Below are 20,015 nucleotides of genomic sequence, written 5' to 3' on the forward strand. Positions count from 1 at the left end.
CATGCACAGTGTGTATACATAAGGGTTTATTTAATCGGCAGTGTCAGGTAGACTTCGTAGAGTCAATCACAATGATTATTGTGTGTAGTTTTTTTAACAGCTGAGAAGCAACTAATGCAGCTGGGTTGTACCTCACAAACTCACTTGTTCACACTTAGCTGAATGCAGATTGTCCACAAGAGGGAGCTGTTTAGTGATTGTCAGATCAGGAGCAGTAAAACGTTGATAACGCCACCTGCAGGCAAAAGAAAGTAATAATTATAGTCAGATTTACACTAACACCATCCTCGGGGACTGTTACAGTTGCTGTTTTCTTTGTGCATCTGAGATTTTACATTTTACACTTGCATCACCTATTAGCTAAAATGAAATCTGATCCATCTGCTATGTCACATTATTCCCCAGGAATACAATTCAGTATAGTGATTTTAAAAAAAAAAACATACATTTTATTTTTATTTTATTTTTGTAAACACATGAAATTATTATAATTATGAAACTGGTCATAAGTCAAGTGTTAATTGCCTGTAAAAAATCATCATAAGAAGTCAGATAATGTTTTCAACAAGGTTTATGGTTACAATATTCAGCACCAAACACAAAATTAGCCTACATTGCAGAAATTGTTGTTTTTTTTATCTGTAGATGACATTAAAAAAAAACAGCATGTCTATTTTAGAGTATTAATAGATGGCACAGGTTGGACTGAAACTGCACAACAGGTCCAAACCACCAGGTGCTGCAGCTGTTTTGTGGATGTTATCTGCGAGGCCTGTTTTTACTTGCTTCACATCCATGACCACTGTCGTCCTTGTTTTTGCATCTGTCCAGGTTCATTGCAAATCACCTGGCAGGAAATCATGGTGGGGATGGAGAGTGGTCTCCTCATGTTCCCGATCAACATCCTCATCATCACCATCTTCCGAAGCATCCGACCTCGCATCATTTCAAAATCTAAAAAAGACGACCACGAGGAGAACTTGAGACCCCGCCCAGTTACTGTACCAACTATTCTGAAGGTGTGAGAGTGTTTTCAGTGTTTTATTATGTGACTTGTTTTGTGCATTACTCTGATTATATAATTATATTACATAATTATATTTTCCTCATCACTGTGCTTGTAAGCCCAGAAATACATTACATTCAGTTTATGTTGGAGCTACTCTAAGTGCCCTGTGTGGCTTTGACATAAACTGACTTTTACCATATAATATGTACTTTTCTATGCATTTGATCAAATAGTTATCCTTACATGTAGCATTTGGTATTTGTTGTGCATCTCTGCTAGGATACAGAGGAGGTGATTTCTCTGATGAGCAAAAGTCCAAGGAACAAGATGTCAGGGACGAACACACTGGAGTCCACCACTGACCTCTGCCCTGCCTTAGACAGGGTGCATGAATTCATCCAGCTTATGCAAGGTTTTTATTTTTATTTATTTATTCTTAACAGAAAAATAACAAATGTTGATTCCCTTCAGTTATCATGACTTGTTAAAAAATGTTGTTTTATTGTATTTTACTGTACAATCTAGGTAAACATTTGAACACAGTAACTTGGGGCTCAGATGGGGCAAGATAGTCAAGTGGTGCTTGAGACAAGTGAATTACATTAAACATGACTGTGTCCTGTTAGGGCTCAGATATATTCACCAGACTTTAAAGCCCACCTTTTCACCGATAGCACACTACTGGAACCTATCATTTTAGGGATATTATTTCCCTCTCTCTGACCCGTCAAGGAGGCAACACTTTTCTGCTTTGTGGTAAAAATACACCCCTCTCTTCTGAAAGAAAGAAACCTCGAGACCTAGAATGGCCATGCTGTGCAGAGAAATGTAATTACCTGCAAGTGTCTGTGTAATCCTGTGACAGGGGAGACTGAGAGTGACTTCCACTGGGTCTACTGCAGCAAGTTCCTCCTAGCTGGTCTCTGTCACCTCCTGATGGGCCTGGAAAAATTGGATGGAAAAAACTTCCCAAGTCCAGAGGAGTACCAGCAGGCCCTCAACATCACCAACCTGCTGGTTCGCAAGGCTGAGATGGTTTTCAGCAGCCACTTGACCTACTGGTCAGCACTCGGGCCAACACACAAACACAAAAACAAAAATATCTGGATAGAGTAGAAATGTCACTGGTTTTACTTAACTGGAAAATCTCGAATGTCATCCTCATTTTCCTCTTTCCTCCCTTCCCTCTGCTTGGCCCAGCCCACCTCCTGTGAAGAAGAAGAAGAAGAAGTCAGGAGGCTGCTGGCTGCCCTGGTGGTGTGTGTTTCTGGGCTGGTTCCTGTTGCTGTCTATCAGTGGAGTGTCCACTTTCTTCACCCTGTTGTACGGCTTTCAGTACGGCAAAGAAAAGTCGACCAAGTGGGTCATGTCTCTGGGCCTCTCCCTCTTCCAGAGCATCTTTATACTGCAGCCTCTCAAGGTTGGTGAAGATGGGAAATTTTAACTGCATCAAACTGATCTAACCCTAGTACTTCACTCTAGTTACTGAGATAATATGGCGATGTTTAGAATAATTTGCTTTCTGTAAAATATTATGATCTGTTTCAAAGATCTCTCAAAGATTTTTCTGTTTTTCTTTTACCTATTTCTGTGTTTATTTTCTGTGGCTTGTTTTTGCTCACAGGTGATAGGCATTGCTGTGTTCTTTGCTGTGCTGCTGAAACCTGTGGCTGTGGAGGAGAGTGAGGAAATTGAGCAAGTGCTGTTAGGTAAGAAAAACACTACGCAGCTCATCTGTTAACAGAACAGGTTGGGGTGCACAGGCTCCTAGCTGGTAGGAAGTCAGAAATTTCATGTTTGCTCTTGAACAATGTTGGGAACATTGTTGTGAACAATGTTTCATGCATTATGTAAGAAGCCTGCAGCCTCTTTCTTTTCTTTGTCTTCAGTATTGTCTCGTGTCCAGATGCTGCCTGCGATGTTTGCAACTAGTGTAGTAGCTTTTGATCTGGATTTTTTATTTTTTTTATTTAATTTTTAACATTTTTTCATCATCCTCAAAGCTGGTATAATCAATATCTTTCCTAAGCTCATAGTTTTGGTTTTTACTCTACTGTTGTCAATCCAACCATTCTCATTAGCATTGTTTCTAGATGCAGTGGGTAGATGCAAGTAAAATGGCTAATAAAAATAAGGCTACATGTACTTCAAAATAAAATACATTTTTTAAGAGCTTTTCACTTCAAAAGGCTTTTATAAAATATATAATACAGGAGATAATTGAGGCTGAAAAAAGTAGCACTCTAAGGATCTAAGGATATTCTTTGAACAAACCTGAGATACTGGATTGTAATATTTGAAAAAAAATAGGCTCTAACTTTAATTTAACACATAAATTGTTTACTCAAGTACAAGAACTACAAGTACATATTTCATAAAGCAGACAGATGCATCCGTTCCTTTTTGTTTCAAGTTGACTGCAGAGAGCTGTTATGTAATGATCATTTGAAACAGTGAAACTCCAAACTGGTGACCCTTTTATTTTTCTACTCCTCCCAAGTGACTCCTCTTTCTCAGGTGTATCAGTGCATCCTTCCTTTAGTTTAAGTATTGTGAGTCTTACTGCACTGTCTTCTCCATTTAACAGAGCAACAAGAAAGGTGTAGCCTCTTCTCTGGCAGGCACACACTGTGAGCAAACTGCATTTAGCGGGATCAGCTGTCTTCTTCGATGGGCACAGCTTCAATCCATGGCCCCCTCGCCGCTTCTGAAACACTCTTTTGCACTTATTGGAAGTTTTACTTTCTGAATATAAAATTGCACAACACATTCTGGTGTTTTGCATGCGTTTCAATGCCTGAGAAAGGTTTCTGAAATGGTGAGTCCGGGTAAACATCGCTCTTGAATGATGAAGTGTTGCTTTTTCCAAGTAATTTTTATTATCCATGATGACACATGTCTACACAAAGAAAAATCTCTGGTTGCTTATTTTAAAAAGCTTTTGTTCATACATGGATACACTGTTCATTTATTGTCAACATACACGATTGGTAAAATCCATTTACAGCTTTGAGAAGAAGCATTCAAGCAGGTTTAGATGTCAAGAACTGTAAAGTCCATCATGAGCTCTGAGTTATTTTGAGAGTAAAATCTGTTGTCAATCTAGCCATGTAAACACAGTCAGCAAGTAATGGAATAGTAGCCCTGCTATAGTTATTGAATGTCTATAAAGATATACTATATTTAAAGTCTTCATTCATTTGTTACTTTTACCTATGTTAATTTGGGTGTAAGTCGAGCATTTTATTCTTGCATTATCATTTCAAAGGCTCTCACACCTCACTTGTTTTAGCTTGAAAATAATAAAACATTATGATATTTATTGTCGGTATAAATGATTTTCTACTAACAACTTAAAAAATATTGACATTGTCAGCATTCGAAAACTCCTAACAGCCACTGGTGTCAACATGACTAGTCATCACAGTGTGTGACGGCCAACAAGCGACCGCACACAAACACAGACTTTCACTTTTAAAAGAGCGGGAAGGTACTTTTATGTAATTGCACATATGGGGGGCTAATTATTAATTGATCATTTTTTGTCATTTCACCTTCGTCACTTTAATACATGCTGAAGGTGCATGTCATGAATTTTCATCATACATGCCTACTTCTGTGTAATTCAGTCTGCCCCCCCTCTGAATGATTTATGCAGCAGACCTAACTGCATTCAAGTTTGTGCTCTTGGTTTAGTGGGAATACACACACGCAGGTCTGCAGACACTTTGATGTCCTGTCTTACTTTCCTGACTTTGATCCTCCCTGTGCTTTTATTTTATCAGAAATGACTGATTTATTTTGTGTTTTTCTTCCATTGATACTGTATGTATTGTATGTGTGAGCTTGAATAAAGAAATAATAATAAATAGGCCTACATACTTTACACCTCAATTAGAATATTTAAAGTAGAAATGGAATTACAGCATGTCTTCAATTTTCACATCTAAACACTGGCAACTTTCATCACAACCTTGTACAAATGGAAAGTTTAAAAGTTTAAAAAAACCTCATACATCACATCACAAAAGCTATTATAACCAGTACGATGAGGTCAAAGTAAAAATTCAGCAAGGCAATTCTTTTGAATAGCTTATTGAATGTGATTTTTGTATTTCACTGCAGCTAAATATTTCCACTGTAAACTGACTGACACATAACGACATGAAGGTCTAATTTGTTACAAATTATACAAAAAAATCTAAATATTTATTACAGACATCCCAGCGAATGGTGTAACCCTCAGGGAACATTCCCTAAAGGTTCCCTGAAGGTCACATTTTTTTTTGCAACCTTTAAAGAAGGTTCTAGGAATCTTCTTTAAATGTTATTTAGAGAAACATTTAGAGAAGTTTCAAGAAACGTTTCCAATGTTCACGCAATGTTCACGGAACATTCTCCAAACTATAAAATTGTTTGCTAAGACCCCCCTATAATGAATTAAAGGATAGAAAAGTAAAACAAACACTTCAACATTATTCTTTCTGATATTACTAGATGATGTGTAAAATTATCAGACTCATCACCACTACTGATTCTTTTCTCCTGCCAACCTTCCAGCTAAACTGAACTTAAGCACCAGTAGCTGGACACTCTCTTTACATTTAGTACCTTTGTGGTGTGGGACAGACACCTTTGTGCTAGTATTTTGGTCTAATCTGAAATAATGTGTATGGATATTTTATGTTATGCAATCAATTTCAAACTTGTCACATCTGTAGCAGAGATGCACATGGTAAGTAATCAAATCAGTAATTAAAACTACACTACGACTAAACTACTTAAAATGAAACTACAAAGTTGTTTTTTTAAAAAGTGTTTGCTCTAATAATTTATATTCACTACAGGGAAAGCATTTCTGACCTAGTTCACCAGGTGATGTAAGCCTCACCTGAATTGGCCATTCAGTGGAATAATCTTTGTAAATTCAGAGGAGAAACATAGTCACAGTTATCAACAGTTCAGGTCTCATACTCTACCACCTTCTTTTTTTCTTACACCACCACCACAACAGAGGAACTCAACCTACATTCACGGCACAGCAATTGACTTTCTTTGTGAAAATAAGATGGTGTTGTCAAGCTAATAATGGTCAGTTTGTCAGTACTGCTCTCTGATGTTTATAGGTGATATAACATGAAGAAGACCTGCAAACCACCTTTTTCTGTGTGGCCTTACTCAAACATAAACCTGAGTGTGGTCACTGGGCCACACAGTCAGACATGCTGACCATAAACACCACTGTGATGTAAGACATGCTTAAACGATTGTTACAAAGTCAACACAAATAATTTGAATCAAATGTCTTTGACAAAATAGCTGTTGTTGTGTAGGTTCAATGCACTTACAGTGTCATACAGTACTTTGGACAAAAGTGCCAAATGCATGTCACTGAAACACATGTTTATTCAACAAAACAAGGCTTAGAGAGTGGTTGACCTTTTCTAGTTTAAAATGTCCTGCTCTGTCACACAGAGAGCACATCCCTCAGGAAACACTAAACTTGAGTATTAAAAACCAAAATTCTGTGGTGGATTATTCTCGATGTTCTTTTAATACGGTTTTCAAGACTTCATGGAAACTCGTAAAGAGTCCACAAACACTGCAGAAAGACTCCCACTGCTTTCCAAGTCTCACTCTTCAGCCTCTTGTGCCAGTGGATATTATCTTACATTCTCAATTTCAAATGCATCAACTACCACATTTTACATTACACACTGAGCCCTGTGCTGCAGATTTGTCTTCCCTTTCCAGCTAGTTGTGATTATGTCTAAAAGCATATAAGTAAATTGCCTGAATGTTAACAGCTGCCATTCTCCAACAGCTCCTTGCTGCTCTTACTTGTGCCTTCAGAAATAAGAAAAAACTAAACCTCAATGACAAATAATCCACTTCATCTATAAATAACAATTTGTTGTAGGTCACTGCTACTGAAGCATACTGCGCATCTCCTTAGGAATAATTACCTCTACACTGAGGACCCCTGCTGGTTGTCACTAGACATTACAGTAGTTTAGTAGTATAGTAAACGAAGTGTAAAAACCTTACCAGGGTCCAGTTCCAAGTAATCTTTTATTAAATTGGTATTTTAGTATACAGTGGGAAAAAAATCATTTTTTTTTTTGCAACAAGACACCATTTTGTGTCTCAAGGTTTAGCATGAAAGAACAGTCCAACATAGAAAAGACAGTGAGCAGATCACAGTTCTGTAGTGTTAATAATCCCTCTACTTTCTCGAACACATGTAAAACCTATAAATAAACTTTTGTCTACCACCCAGCTGGAAAGCTTTTCAATGTGCTTACCAGAGATTGAATCATTTTATTCAAGGCCACTATTCATTTGCCATGCAAGCAGAGCTTGGTGTTTTTAGGTTGCAGCAACGTCTGAACCCAACACGCAAAATTCAACTCAACTGGTTTTAGATAATCGTTTTACAGGTAAAGCAAATAAAGCAAAGTCTAATCTTAACAACTGAGACTCAATGCACGTAACGTATCCAGTCTTGATAGATAACAAATACATAATCCTGGTACAGACTGGCAAGGCCTCTGATGAGAGATGGTAACTAAGGCAAAGGCAGTGGTGCACACACAGTATAAGACACATGCACACAGGAGGACAACACAAACCTAATACTCTGGCATCAATATTTGCATCTTATCAAATTAGATTGTTTGTGTGACTGCTTTTTTCTGCACACATTTTGCTTGCAAATTAAGTACTTCAAAGATAAGAAAGTGCAGGTATTTGGTAAAACTGACATTCAAATGGCAAAAAAAACAACTTTATTTGGAGATACTGTATATAAAACAGATTTGTCAAATATTGAACAACTCCCTACTACCAAACTCTTTTTGCTGTACAGGTAAATCATTCATGTTAATAGGTCTATCTATATCACTGTAAATTTATTATATTACAGATTTCCATACACTACATACTCTGCACCCCATTATCCCTGTAACAGATGAATAGAACAGGTTTGACATGTGTCACCATGAACTTTTTCTGGTATGAATAGAGCTTGAAGTTTGAGAAGCTCCGTGAGTGAGGAGTGTTTGACAAACGTCTTTTCCACTGTGACAACACTGCAGGACTTAGCAGGACACTGAAAATATGGCTTCAATCTGTCCAGATACCTTAATGAAAAAAAAATTCTTGGGTAATGTAGCCTCACCTTGGAAACAATTTGTACACTTTGCTAGCGTGAATGCCAGCTCCCCACCAAACTGGGGCGGCCGGTTGGGCTTGTTTGACTAGTCTGAGACAGGCCTCAGAGACACAGTGGCAGAGATCACAGCGACACAACATGTGCAAAGTAGAATCAAGGCATGTGTTGTAAATTTTTTGTCAGACCCAAAACCCCAGGAAAAGCAACAATTAAAATCTAAGTTTGATTATACCGTATATCACACAGACAAATGGGAAAAGTTAAAAGTCAGTGTGATCTTAAATGAGGAGTGAACAGGGGTCAACACCAACATGATTGTATGGTATAATTTATATTGTGTTATATAGCAAGAAATTAAAACAAAGTACTCACTGGTACTGCCAATAGAAATTAGATTTCTGATATCTGACAAGGTTGAATGTGCAACCGCACCCTCAGTAAGCTGGTCATATCTATATAAATGAGGTAAGAATACATGTATGTTTAATATCTGTGTAAGATTACTTCACCATAGAAAGGGGAGTAGAACTATCCAAATCTGATACAGAGCCATAAACATTTTTCATTTCCTGTTCTGAGCTGTCTAGGTGATTACACAGGCCTGTGTGTGTATGTGTTTGTGTATAGACCAGGGGTATAGCGATTAAGTCTTCTTCTTCAACTCCTCAAACCGCCTTGTCAAATCGTCAAAGTCGATGTCATCCGAGGTGGTGGTGTTTCCGCCGAAGGAGGATGTGGGGAGTGTGTCAGGAACAGAGGGGAGTTCTGGGAGAGCGTTGTTGTCAAATAGCTGAGACGAAGGCCCAGGACCTGGAGAGTAATATATGTTTTAAAAAGTGATGAGTTTCTCACAAGTTGTAGGGAATAAAGGCTTTGTAGGTGATGACAAAAATGTAAAGCAAATCTACTCAACAGAAACTTAAAATAACAGTGTGGACAGAGGTTACATAAAAGTCCTGAGTTACAGCACTGAATAATGGCCTGGAGTGTTTTTGCAGAACATTATGATGTCACAGGGAGGTTGATCTTTGACCATTTGGATATAGTATGTCATCACTTTTTATCCTATAGGACATTCGTGTTAAATTGTGAATTTGTGAGTTACTGCCAAAAACGTGGTTTGTGAGGTCAGTGACCTTTGACCACCAAATTCTAATCAGTTCTTTCTTGACACCAAGTGAATGTTTGTGCCAGATGTAATGAAATTCCCCCTGGGTGACCCTGATTTATTACATTCACAAGAACATGAGTTAACTGTGACCTTGAACTTTGACTTTTGCCCACCAAACTCTAATCAATTCATCTTTGAGTCCACGTGAATGTTTGTGCCAAATCTGAAGAATTTCCCTCAAGGTGGTCTTGAGTTACTACATTCAAGAGGCCAAAAATGTGTTTTGTGACCTTGAACTTTGACATTTGAACATGAAAATCTAATCAGTTCATCCTTGAGTCCAAATAGACATTTGTGCCAAATTTGCAGAAATTCCCTTAAGGCTTTACTGCCCTTTAAGGCTTTTTTCATGAGAATGAGATGTACGGATGTACTGACATATGACCGGACAACCCCAAAACATTATGCCTCCGGCGCTGGCTGTCACCGGCACGGAGGCATAACAAATAAGCCGCAGTTACACAGGGTGACGTGTGCCTTTATTACAATGAACATGTTTCTTTTGAGTCAATACCACATGCACTGTCCTGCTGCAGTAAATACTAGTATTTATTGATATAGAAATAATTCATATAGAAATATACCATTACTGTTATTCGGGTAACACTAAAAATAAAACTATACATCTGTGACCTGAAGGAATGAATTGACTTGGGGTTGAGTGCCACAGACAGAGAGCACTGTGAGACAGACTGACGCACTGTTAGTTTTGGTCTTTGGATTTGTTGACAATAACAAAAATAGAGAATACCACAAGCTCCGTCCATAACTGATGGTGACTGATGGCAGAACTCACCTACAGCCTGGAAAGGAACAGAAGGTTTGTCTGTTAGGTCATCAATCTGAAACATAGAGAAGGTGTGTCACAAATCGTTTCATCTTCAGACTGAAATAAAATAATACTGTATGTGTTAGTATTGAGAAAGAATTAAGAATACATTCAATGATGCAGACGTAAACACAAACAGTGAGAAAATTAGATAAAAGGGATAACTGCAAGGGATTTTGAGAAACCATCACCTTTAGTGTGTGACACAAAAACAGATTTTAGGACCTAACTAGCCTAAGCGCTCTCTAAAATGCACTTAACACTCTCACCTTTTCAATTCAATCCCACTCAGAGCAACTGATCAAGTCATAGTTAGTAGTTACAGTGATAAACGTTGAGTTAGACTTTCGTGCTGCCTATAGCCACATGGATGAAGCAGAATTTTGGCCTATGCTGAGACATAGTGTTAAAGTGCAGACAGCGGACAAAACTGCAAGCAAACTGAATGAACTGCTCTTCCCTGAGTGGTGCCCTGCCCTGTCCGTCTGTCCATCTGTGGGAACAGGAAGGGGGCATGGATGGGAAGGGTTCTGTCACTTACAGACTCATACGTGGGGGGAGAAGTGGGCAGCTGGGGGGGCTGCCCTCCTCCCATGGGGTGCTGGAAGTGGTTGTAGGTTCCGACGGGAGCGTTAAATGGTTCCTGGTGGAAGACAACAGTCAAGTACGGCAGCTGACAACTGTAAATGCATAATTCTCATCTCTTTCAACCCATTTAAAGTAAGGATAATGATCTGCAATTATTTTCACACTATACATCACATTTTGGGTACAATGACCACTGGTAAAACTTCATCTTTCTCAAATCACCACATGATGTGACGATATATATATGTACTGCGATTGAAGATGTTGCCTACTCCAATTGCACCTAAGACATTCTCACCAAATGTGTATGTCACAACAACGTCAAAAGGAACGGGGGTCTTAAAAAGAATTCCTTACAGCTCCTTTGGGAGGTGGATAGTTGAAAGCTGTTGGCATAGGCATGGGCATAGGCATGGGCATGGGCATAGGCATAGCAGCAGCAGGAGGTGCACTGAAACCTCCACCTCCTCCTCCTCCTCCTCCAGACTTCTTGTCAGTGTCCACATCAATCAGGTCTGCCTCTTCTCCATGACCCACTTCGGGCTGTCCAGAAACACGGATGGATGAGTGGTAAATAAACAGAAAGTATGACTTCATCCTTCATAATGAGTGATAACTGATTCTTAAATGCTCACCCGGACCATGGCATCAGGTTCATACGGCACATTATAGTTCTTGGCGATCTCAATCAGGTAACGCTCCACCAAGATCTTGGGAGGGGCCTCCACACTCAGTTTGTGCATCAGCTATAAACAAAACAGATATTTGATCAGATGCTGCTAAAGATTTTCCAGAGTAAAGGTTCATGCATTCTTGAACAGACTTGTGGCCAGTCAGTGGAAAGAAAATACCCACCCTATCATTGACTGTGCCAATCTGGTTTGTCCTGCACAGCTTGCCATACTCCTTGCTATATTTTGCACATAGCTGTTCAGATACCTGAGAGAAACATTTAGAGATAAGACTGTCAAGACTGGTCTAATGGGAATAAATGGACAGAACTTGTTGGATAGTGTTGGCAATGCTGCCAGCACTCTGTTATATTTAGACAGTACTTACAATCTTTAGCTCAGACACTTCTGACTGAAGACGAGGAGCTGCCCAGATGAGGGTGGACACTGCTTCCTGCAAGCCTGGATCCAGTTCCCTAATTGGAGAAACAGAAAAGGGGTCCACAAGACTGAGCGAGCTGATAGAGAACTAATGACTAAGTGTAAAAGCCCCATACTCCCCAGCGTCGTTAATTGAGGTACACTATGCATTGTATGTTCAGTACTTACTTCATTGACTGAATGAGGCCAAAGCGAGCAAGCAGCAGGTCGCAGTAAAGCTCCAGGATCTCCATGGCTTCCACAAGATAGTCCTCTCTGATAATGTGTTCCACACGGATCCGTGCCCGCTCATCCTTTCCTGATGACAGGTAATCAGCAATCTCCTTCCTTGCCTTTTGAGCGAGCTCGGCTACATTTTAAATTAAAGAATGGGAGTGGGAAAAGGTAATTAAACATTTGTCTTGCAAACAAGAGCCCATTGATTCCACTTCAGCTGTAGGAGACCAATGTCTTTACTCAGCTCATGACTCACTTTTCTTTTTCTCAAGGAGTTTGAGTCGGTTGATTACCAGCCGGAGGTTCACTCTTAGCCTCTCTGCTTTGAATCCTCCTCCCAGCATGATGATGAGGATGATGGACTATCTGTGAACAGGAGAGGAGCAGAAGCATTCAACCAAAACCAACCTATAGTCCATCTAACCTCACCCCCACCTCTGAACCAGTGACTCACTTAATCATGTGAGCATGACCAACCCATCGCAACAGCATGACTCCGCAGGTTTACTCCAAACAAATACAACACACAGAAAAAACATACACACATGAAAACATTAAGTTAGCTCGCTACTACGTAGCATTAAAACACTTAGCTTTAGCCTGACGCGACGGACAGCTAACGAGGCTACCTAAGACGTGCTAGTTTAAACGTGAACCTCTTACGTATTTTATTTCTAGTTTTATTTCTACTGTAAACTTAACCATAATGTTAGAGGCATGTTTAGAAATAAGAAACCCAAACCTGTCTGTGATGTCAAATCTGACTGTTAGCTAGCCTTTGCTTTGTTAGCAGTCTTCTATTCTGTCATCGATTGCGCTAGCTACCTAGCTCAGCGCTCGCAAAATCAAAACAAACAAATCGTGATCGAACACGTCCAAGTAATCTGAAAAAAGGAGGTGATTTCATAGCGAACGAGTTAAGACAGCAACAGTGACTTACCTGTAAATATTCGTCAAGCGACAACAACTTATTTGGGTTTCTGTGTTCCGTCGCCTGGTTCACTTCCGTGATGATATTGAATGACGTCATGGGAATTTTCCTTATGTGGGCGGGGCCTTCAAATTTACCGTCAAACAACACAGGTGTGACAAGGTATGTTTGATTCATAGACTGTATGGTTTCAGTACCGGGAGCAATTAAAATGTTTTCAGTTTTCGATTTTACTTTTTCGTTCTTATAATTCAGAGAGAAATATTACACTTTCTATGACACAAGGCAACACTTGCTTGTACAGTTGTATGCAAACGTTTTAGCCAAATTCTATTGGTTTTTTAAGTTAAAACAACCACTGCAGCAAACGCATATTAACAAAATAGCCTTTCTTAAAATGTACACTGTTACTTTTTATTTCATTAACTTAAAAAATAGAAAACAATTAGACAATACTTGTGGAATGTGCAAAAGACTTTCTATTCTATTCACAGTCCCTTGACTTGAACATCTGTGAAAAACCGTGGGTAGATCTTAAACATGCCTTATGTACAAGACAGTCTAAAAATATCTCACAACTCTCAGTGATCTGCAGGAAGAGCAGGTGAATGTTTCTAAATGAGGAATAGAAAGTCTGGCAGCACAAAGTGTTTACAAGCTGTGATATCTGCCAGTGGGAGGGTTACCATGTACTGACTTAGCAAACGTTTGCATATTATATTTATATATTTCCATTTTTTTTTCACAATTTTTTAAGTCCATGAAGTAAAAGATAATAGTGTATTAATATCTGAAGGCTCTTTTTTTATGCCCGTTTGCTGCATGAGTTGTATTTACTTATTTTCACTTGAAAAAAAAAACTACAAAATGTTTTAAACATTTGTCCAGAGGTGCTTAAATTTTTTTCATACAACTCTACTAGTTCATCTACATAAAAAATATTACACAAACAAATTAAATTAAAATGTATCTGTGGCTATCTAACTTTGAGGCAGGCAAGACATTCAATGCTGCTGGAGTATTATTACCTTGTGGCATTTGTTCATACCTTTATTTTCAGGGTGCGACAACTCATTCCATCTCAGTGTAAAGTGATACCTGTACCAGATTACAGTGTTTAAATCCTTAAATTACTTGTCACACCTTGATTTCACACAGGTGATCTCAAATCAGTATTTGAGCATCTTTGATTTTAAGTGGATTAAATTCATAGACACTATAAAGGGCTGTTCTTGAGCAGTCAAATATTCTCTTTAAAATGATGTGATCACCTGTTATGATCCTACAATGAGAAAAAAGATACTACTAGTGTTATGAACAATGGTGGGTCTTCAGACAGGCACTGTACATTCATCTTTCCACAAAGGAAGGTGCTCTGATATTTTCATGTGACTTAACATTTATTATTAAAGTTGAAAATGCACTGCTCATTACCAAACATACACAAACACATATGGGCACTTGAGTTATGTGAATGATGATGGAAACATTTTACAAGAACTTTCAGACTTAATATATTTCTGCTTTCTCATAAAAAAGAATCTGTACAATAAAAAGTTGATCTCACACAACAAACCATCACAGTCATTATAACTTGAGTTTGCTGACAGAAACCTCTTTGTGCTTCTTTTTCTTTGAAGACTGGTCCTTTTCACTTTTGATCTGACTTTTAACCTGGTCCTGCAGCTGAGAGAAGAAGGCTTGAGAGGACCGCAGGGCCTTGTCCTTTCCTTCATCCTGAAACAGGGGAACACCATGTTAGTTGAGTGGTGAAGGATATATGCAGCTAACACATCAGTTTATCCAGGACACAGCACCAGCTCAACTGACTCATCTAATTAGCTTCTATTCTTTGATTCATTTATTTGTTGATTCAGTCAAGGTTGGAGGAAGTACTCTAACCCTTTAGTAACTAAAAGTACCAATACCACAATATAAAAAGGACTCAATTACAAATGAAAGTCTTATGAAGCCAATTTTAACTATTTTATATACTCTTAGGTAGTTTAATCTGTAGCAGTGCGTTATATTTAATATTGTTCATAGGTTTTGTGTGTAAAATTGCAATCATAGCAATTAGTGACTATGGCTGTCAATTAAGGTGAAGCAAAAAGTACAACCTTTCTTCTAAAATACATTTAAGTAGATCTATAAAGTGGCATAAAATGTTAAACTCAAAGTCCATGTACCTCAAAAATCTATGTGCGTACAGTTCTTGCATAAATATAGTTCTCACCATTTGATTCCATCTGCCAAGTGTTTCAGCAGCATTTTGTAAATAATAATAAGATCAAGTGTGACATTCGGTCTACTTAACTGTTTTGGGCACAGTCAGTATTCAGCCTAGTTGTCTTTATCCAGTTGATATTTTAACTCCAAATATTGACAACTGAGACTTTTGAACAGGCTAATACTGACTACCTACTCTGAGATACCTGACAAACACAGGCCCTGATCTGACCGATACAAGATACATCATGAGAGAAACACTTACCTTGAGTATTGTGGCTTTGCCTCCTTTTGTGAGTTTCTTCAGGTTTTCTGTGACTTCAGCCTTCGATGGCTTTTTGTTCTCTCCAGTTTTACTAGCCTCTTTAAGTTTCTGCCTCTGTTCTTTCTCCTTGATCTTAATACGCTTCACCTTCTTCTTGTGGCGTCTCTCACGCTTCTTGTCTGTTGACGTCTTCTCAGTATCACCCAGTACATCTCCTGCTTTGCTCTTCTCCTTTTGTTAGAGGAGGGTATTATTAGACACGCTGTGTAACTAAATATACCAAGATCAAAATAACTATTTTTGGAACATGGATGAATGACAAACCTTGATCTCTTCTGGTGCGAGCAGCGTTGCATCACTAGTGCTGACTGGAGCCACTTCCTCCATTGTAATGGATGGCAAATTAGACACCACTTTGACCTCAGGAACAGGCTGTGGACATAAATGTAGTTTTCAAAAACTGCACTGGCTTGCTGCCTTTGACAGTACATCATTTTCTCAAGGATATGTGCAACTTATCAGTTTATATTTACTTAATTTCTATGTTTATGCAGTTGCTGTATTTACAGACAACATGTTTATCGAGGCGATGGCATGTTATTAAGAATCACAGATGAAATTGAAGATGTCACTAACCAGAGTTAGGTTCAGGGGTTTCAAAAGGACAGTCAGTCTCAATATTTTAGGCATATTTGGTGCCATCAGGCAAAACTTACTGGTTTAGGTGTGAAGTGGAAGTTGGAGAGAGCATCCAACTTTAGGAAAAGTGTGTCCATGAGCTTCTGTATTTCTACGTGGGCTGGGTTCTCCTCCTCCTCTGTCTTTTGCTGAAATAAGAAAAAAATGAATGCAGCAAAGGTTCATATGTGTTGGAGTAGCAGTGAAAACAAGATAAAAAAAAAAGAAAGTCAAACCTGATTCTGCTTCAGGTATTCTTGCTCATAGACTTCTGCTAGACTCTGCTTGCTCTTCTCATGGTCCAATGTTAGCCTCTTCTTGTACTCAAACACCTCTTCTTTGGGTTTCTCCTTGCGGACCACATCATCAAACGCCTTACAGAAACACAAGTTAAAGGCACAATGTTATCATCAGGCAAAAAATAAATAAATTTCAGAAAATATAAAACCCGTTTTTTGTGACCAACCTGGTCTTTAATTCTCTGTTTGATGATGTCTTCAAGCTGTAGTGTGGTTTCCTCAGTGACAGTAGGGGCTAGTGTTTGAAATACCACAAAGAAAGAAACCATAACGAAACCATATAAACGTAACAGTCGGGTGAATAATTATCCAACATCCAAAATAACATGCAGTCATTTGCCAACATATGAATGCAACACACAAACAGAGACGAGTCACTCACCCATCCTGGATGCCTGCTCAAACTCCACATCTTCCTCCAGCATGCTGTTCTCTGGACGAGTCTGTGCTGTCACCTCTCCGGACAACTGCCAGGGCTTCTCTGTTAGAGCTGCTTTCTCCAACTCCTCGATCTTCTCTGACATCTGCAGGTTAGATCAGCAACAGGATATAATAAACCACTAATAGCAAGCACGCTGCTTCAGGTATCAGTGAGACTTCAAATTAAACGTTACCTGCAGAATTTAGATGCAGGAACATTAACGTAAGCGTGACCTATGTCTGAATAACAAAAAGCTATCACTTGAAGTGACAGATTTTACAAGTCTGCAAAGTTATCATTAACTTATCTTTTGTCACAACAATTGCGAGGTAAACAGTAGAAATACGGCATTCACGTTACCAAGCAACCCAGTCATCGCTGGACTGACCTCTTTCAAACAAATGTGAGGGATGTGCTTTTTCACAGAGAACTAAGGTTAGTGTAAACACAGCCTTCTTTGCAAGCTGACCGGTCTGCACTGACGAGACAGCTAGGTCTGGGTATCCAACTTCAACACTTTTCAGGTACCAACCAAAATGTCTCTATAGCACAGAGTATCGAAAAAAATTTGGCTTCAAATGCTTGGTCAGACTCTTCGTCATCTTCATCTTATTAATTGATAACATGTTTCCTGATTGAAGAATTAATTTTGCTTCTCATTTCCTCATTATTCTTGTACATCTGCTTCATATCATGGCAAAACTAAACACTAGTGAATTATAGAACTTTACCTTATTTTGTTAGAAGAAAAAGAACTGGCAAATCACATTAGATAAACTTAACACCTGGTTACCTTTTCTTGCCGTTTCTCAAATGATGATTTTGATTCAGACTTTGCTGAGCTTGAAGTTTTTCCTCCAAAAATGTCCTCCATGTCCTCTCCTTCACTGTCCTCATCCCCAGAGAGGTCAAAGGTCACTTTCTTACCAGACGCTTTGGACTGAGTTCCCTCTTCATCCCTGGCAAAGGGTGGGAACAAACATTGTGGAATCAACCAAACATCCTTCTCCCGCACATAATTATATGCATTGCATAATATTAACCACACTTACTCATCGTCACCCTCCTCTTCACTATCATAATCATCCTCTTCGTCATCCATTTCGTCTTCACCTTCCTCCTGGCTTTCATCCATGCTGTCATCCTCACCATCTGACTGGTCATCTGCTTTGGCTGGTTCGCTATCCACAGCATCAAAGAAGTCCTTGTACTTGAGATTCCTGGAGCTCTTTACCTGTCAATTATAACATCAATCTATATATTTCCTGTAATCTTTACCACCACAACACAGTAAAATAGGTGAGAATAAGTTATAAATTACATACAGATTTTTTCTTTTGCTTTTTGGTAGAAATTATTTTTTCCAGGTCAAGATCTTCATCCTCATCAGATGGCAGGTCCTGGAAATAGTCTACGTCGTTTTCATTCTGATCCTCCTTTCCCTCTCGCTTGTCCATATCATCAAGAAACGACTCCATCTCTGACAGTTTGAAGAACTTATCATCAACCTCAGAGGGAACGACTTTTGTTTTGGAGCCCTTCCTTCCAATCTCCATCTTCTGTTTCTCTCGCTTCTCCAGAGCATCCACATCAAAATCTAAATCAGAGTCCTCGTCTGTGTAATCCTCTGGCCCATCCTCAGCCATTTTCTTAGACTGCCTGCATGGTTCCTCCTCTTCTTCTTCTTCCTCATCAACATTTTCATCATCGGCCTCTACCTCTGCCTCATCATGATCCTCTTCCTCCTCCTCTGCCAGCACTGTTAGTGCATCGTCTGACAAAGCCTCATCAACAGCACTTTTAAAGTGTTTCAGTACAGCATTGTTCTGCAGCTCCAGCTCCTGCCAGATCTGCTCTTCATCAAAGTCTTCCACCACCAGCTGTGCCAACAGGCTGCCTTTATAATCTGCAGGCTCCTGAGCTTTGTGGAGGTCATACAGAGTCTTAGTGAGAGAGGTAAAGTCTGCTGCCACTCCATCCTGAAGGCTGCAAAGGTGGAAACACACTATCAGTATGGCAAGTATTATATAAATCTATTTTATAATCTTATAAATCAAGATGGTATTTGTATTTGTCCAAAAGACGCTACAGGTGTGTGTGGTTTGCAATCTTAAATGCTGGGGTTGTACTTCACACAGCTATATGTAATACATTCATCTGTGATACATTACCATTACACTGGTACCAAGAATTACTGTTAGCATTAAACACACATACTTTGTTCTTCTACTCCACTACATAAAAAAAGTACTTTTACTGCACATTTACCTGACAGCTTTAACTCCAGGTTAAAATTTTAACATTAAGATTTTACATTTTAAAAAGCCTATGCTATGTACTTAAAATGCAATGTATTGTTAAAGATTAAGACAGTAATTTACAACCATTCTGACGTGACAAGTTACAAAAGAGTAGCCTCTAGTTTTGGCTCATTTTCACAGATATCTATGAGTTGTTGGCAGTTCCAGTACTTTGCTTTTTTCTTCTTCCCTCTCCCATTTATCATCTCACGACCCCTCAGATTTATCTGGTGACCCTTTGGAGGGCCCGACCCCTGGGTTAGGAACCAGTAGACTGAACTAATATAATTAAAATAGTCAACTATCTTCACCTTGAGCAACCACATCAGTAAAATGCCGCATTGATGCCCCAGTATCAGTAATGACACAATCATATCAATCACAGGGGACATTTAACTGCAGAACGAGTATTTTTACTTTGACGTTTGAGTACATTTTGCTGATAACATGTCTTTACTTGAGCTGTTTTTGAATGTAGGACTTTTACTTGTAATAGAGCATTTAAAAACGATGGTAATGGTACTTTTACTTGATTGAAGGAGCTGAGTACTTGTACATGTTAGCTTTAGCTAGCGGTTAGCTAGCTGAAACCCATACGTTCAACCGCGCTTGACCGACGCTGCAACAACATTTAACCGCTTTTTCAACAACATAATCTTACAGACAACAAACACTTGCCTCAGGAAGTTCTCTGGCTGTGCTGTGTTGGTATTTATAGTCTTCACACACTCTTCCAGCACGCTCCACATATCTCCACTAGCCATGTCTCCCCCACATGTGTAACCGTCTGTGT

The 20,015-nt window shown here is 39.0% G+C and overlaps 2 protein-coding genes across 3 annotated transcripts; both read right to left on the minus strand.

Moving 5' to 3' along the window:
- Positions 1-7,062: 7,062 nt before the first annotated feature.
- ist1 (IST1, ESCRT-III associated factor) lies at positions 7,063-13,140 on the minus strand. 2 transcript variants are annotated; one of them, XM_022767857.1, is made up of 10 exons: positions 13,040-13,140; positions 12,356-12,465; positions 12,052-12,232; positions 11,831-11,918; positions 11,627-11,710; positions 11,407-11,517; positions 11,129-11,314; positions 10,725-10,826; positions 10,151-10,157; positions 7,063-8,993 (listed from the first exon to the last, which is right to left on the minus strand). In XM_022767857.1, the coding sequence occupies exons 2-10, from the start codon at positions 12,441-12,443 to the stop codon at positions 8,827-8,829; spliced, it is 1,014 nt and encodes a 337-aa protein (XP_022623578.1). In that variant the 5' UTR covers positions 12,444-12,465; positions 13,040-13,140; the 3' UTR covers positions 7,063-8,826. The 2 variants fall into 2 exon arrangements, with proteins under 2 accessions (XP_022623578.1, XP_022623577.1); XM_022767856.1 differs by having other exon boundaries at positions 10,151-10,196.
- Positions 13,141-14,505: 1,365 nt separating this feature from the next.
- Positions 14,506-20,012, minus strand: mphosph10 (M-phase phosphoprotein 10). The gene is made up of 11 exons (XM_022767830.1): positions 19,901-20,012; positions 18,248-18,908; positions 17,975-18,156; positions 17,716-17,881; positions 16,884-17,025; positions 16,669-16,736; positions 16,439-16,576; positions 16,241-16,351; positions 15,849-15,956; positions 15,525-15,755; positions 14,506-14,767 (listed from the first exon to the last, which is right to left on the minus strand). The coding sequence occupies exons 1-11, from the start codon at positions 19,984-19,986 to the stop codon at positions 14,618-14,620; spliced, it is 2,043 nt and encodes a 680-aa protein (XP_022623551.1). The 5' UTR covers positions 19,987-20,012; the 3' UTR covers positions 14,506-14,617.
- Positions 20,013-20,015: the final 3 nt, after the last annotated feature.

The sequence above is a fragment of the Seriola dumerili genome, unplaced genomic scaffold, assembly GCF_002260705.1.
Source record: "Seriola dumerili isolate Sdu_G_001 unplaced genomic scaffold, Sdu_1.0 BDQW01001299.1, whole genome shotgun sequence".
Classification (NCBI taxonomy): Eukaryota; Metazoa; Chordata; class Actinopteri; order Carangiformes; family Carangidae; genus Seriola; species Seriola dumerili.

Bases quoted from the DNA above. Each gene is read 5' to 3' on its own strand.
- ist1 (XM_022767856.1), bottom strand. From the start codon at position 12,443: ATGCTGGGAGGAGGATTCAAAGCAGAGAGGCTAAGAGTGAACCTCCGG. The intron at 11,315-11,406 runs GTGAGCATTTAA...GTTTCTGGACAG, and splicing joins AACCTGATGCCATGGTCCGG to CCCGAAGTGGGTCATGGAGA. The intron at 10,197-10,724 runs GTAAGTGACAGA...TCTATGTTTCAG, and splicing joins CTCCCCCCACGTATGAGTCT to ATTGATGACCTAACAGACAA.
- mphosph10 (XM_022767830.1), bottom strand. From the start codon at position 19,986: ATGGCTAGTGGAGATATGTGGAGCGTGCTGGAAGAGTGTGTGAAGACT. The intron at 16,577-16,668 runs GTTGGTCACAAA...TGTTTCTGTAAG, and splicing joins AACAGAGAATTAAAGACCAG to GCGTTTGATGATGTGGTCCG. The intron at 15,957-16,240 runs GTAAGTTTTGCC...TTATGTCCACAG, and splicing joins TCCACTTCACACCTAAACCA to CCTGTTCCTGAGGTCAAAGT.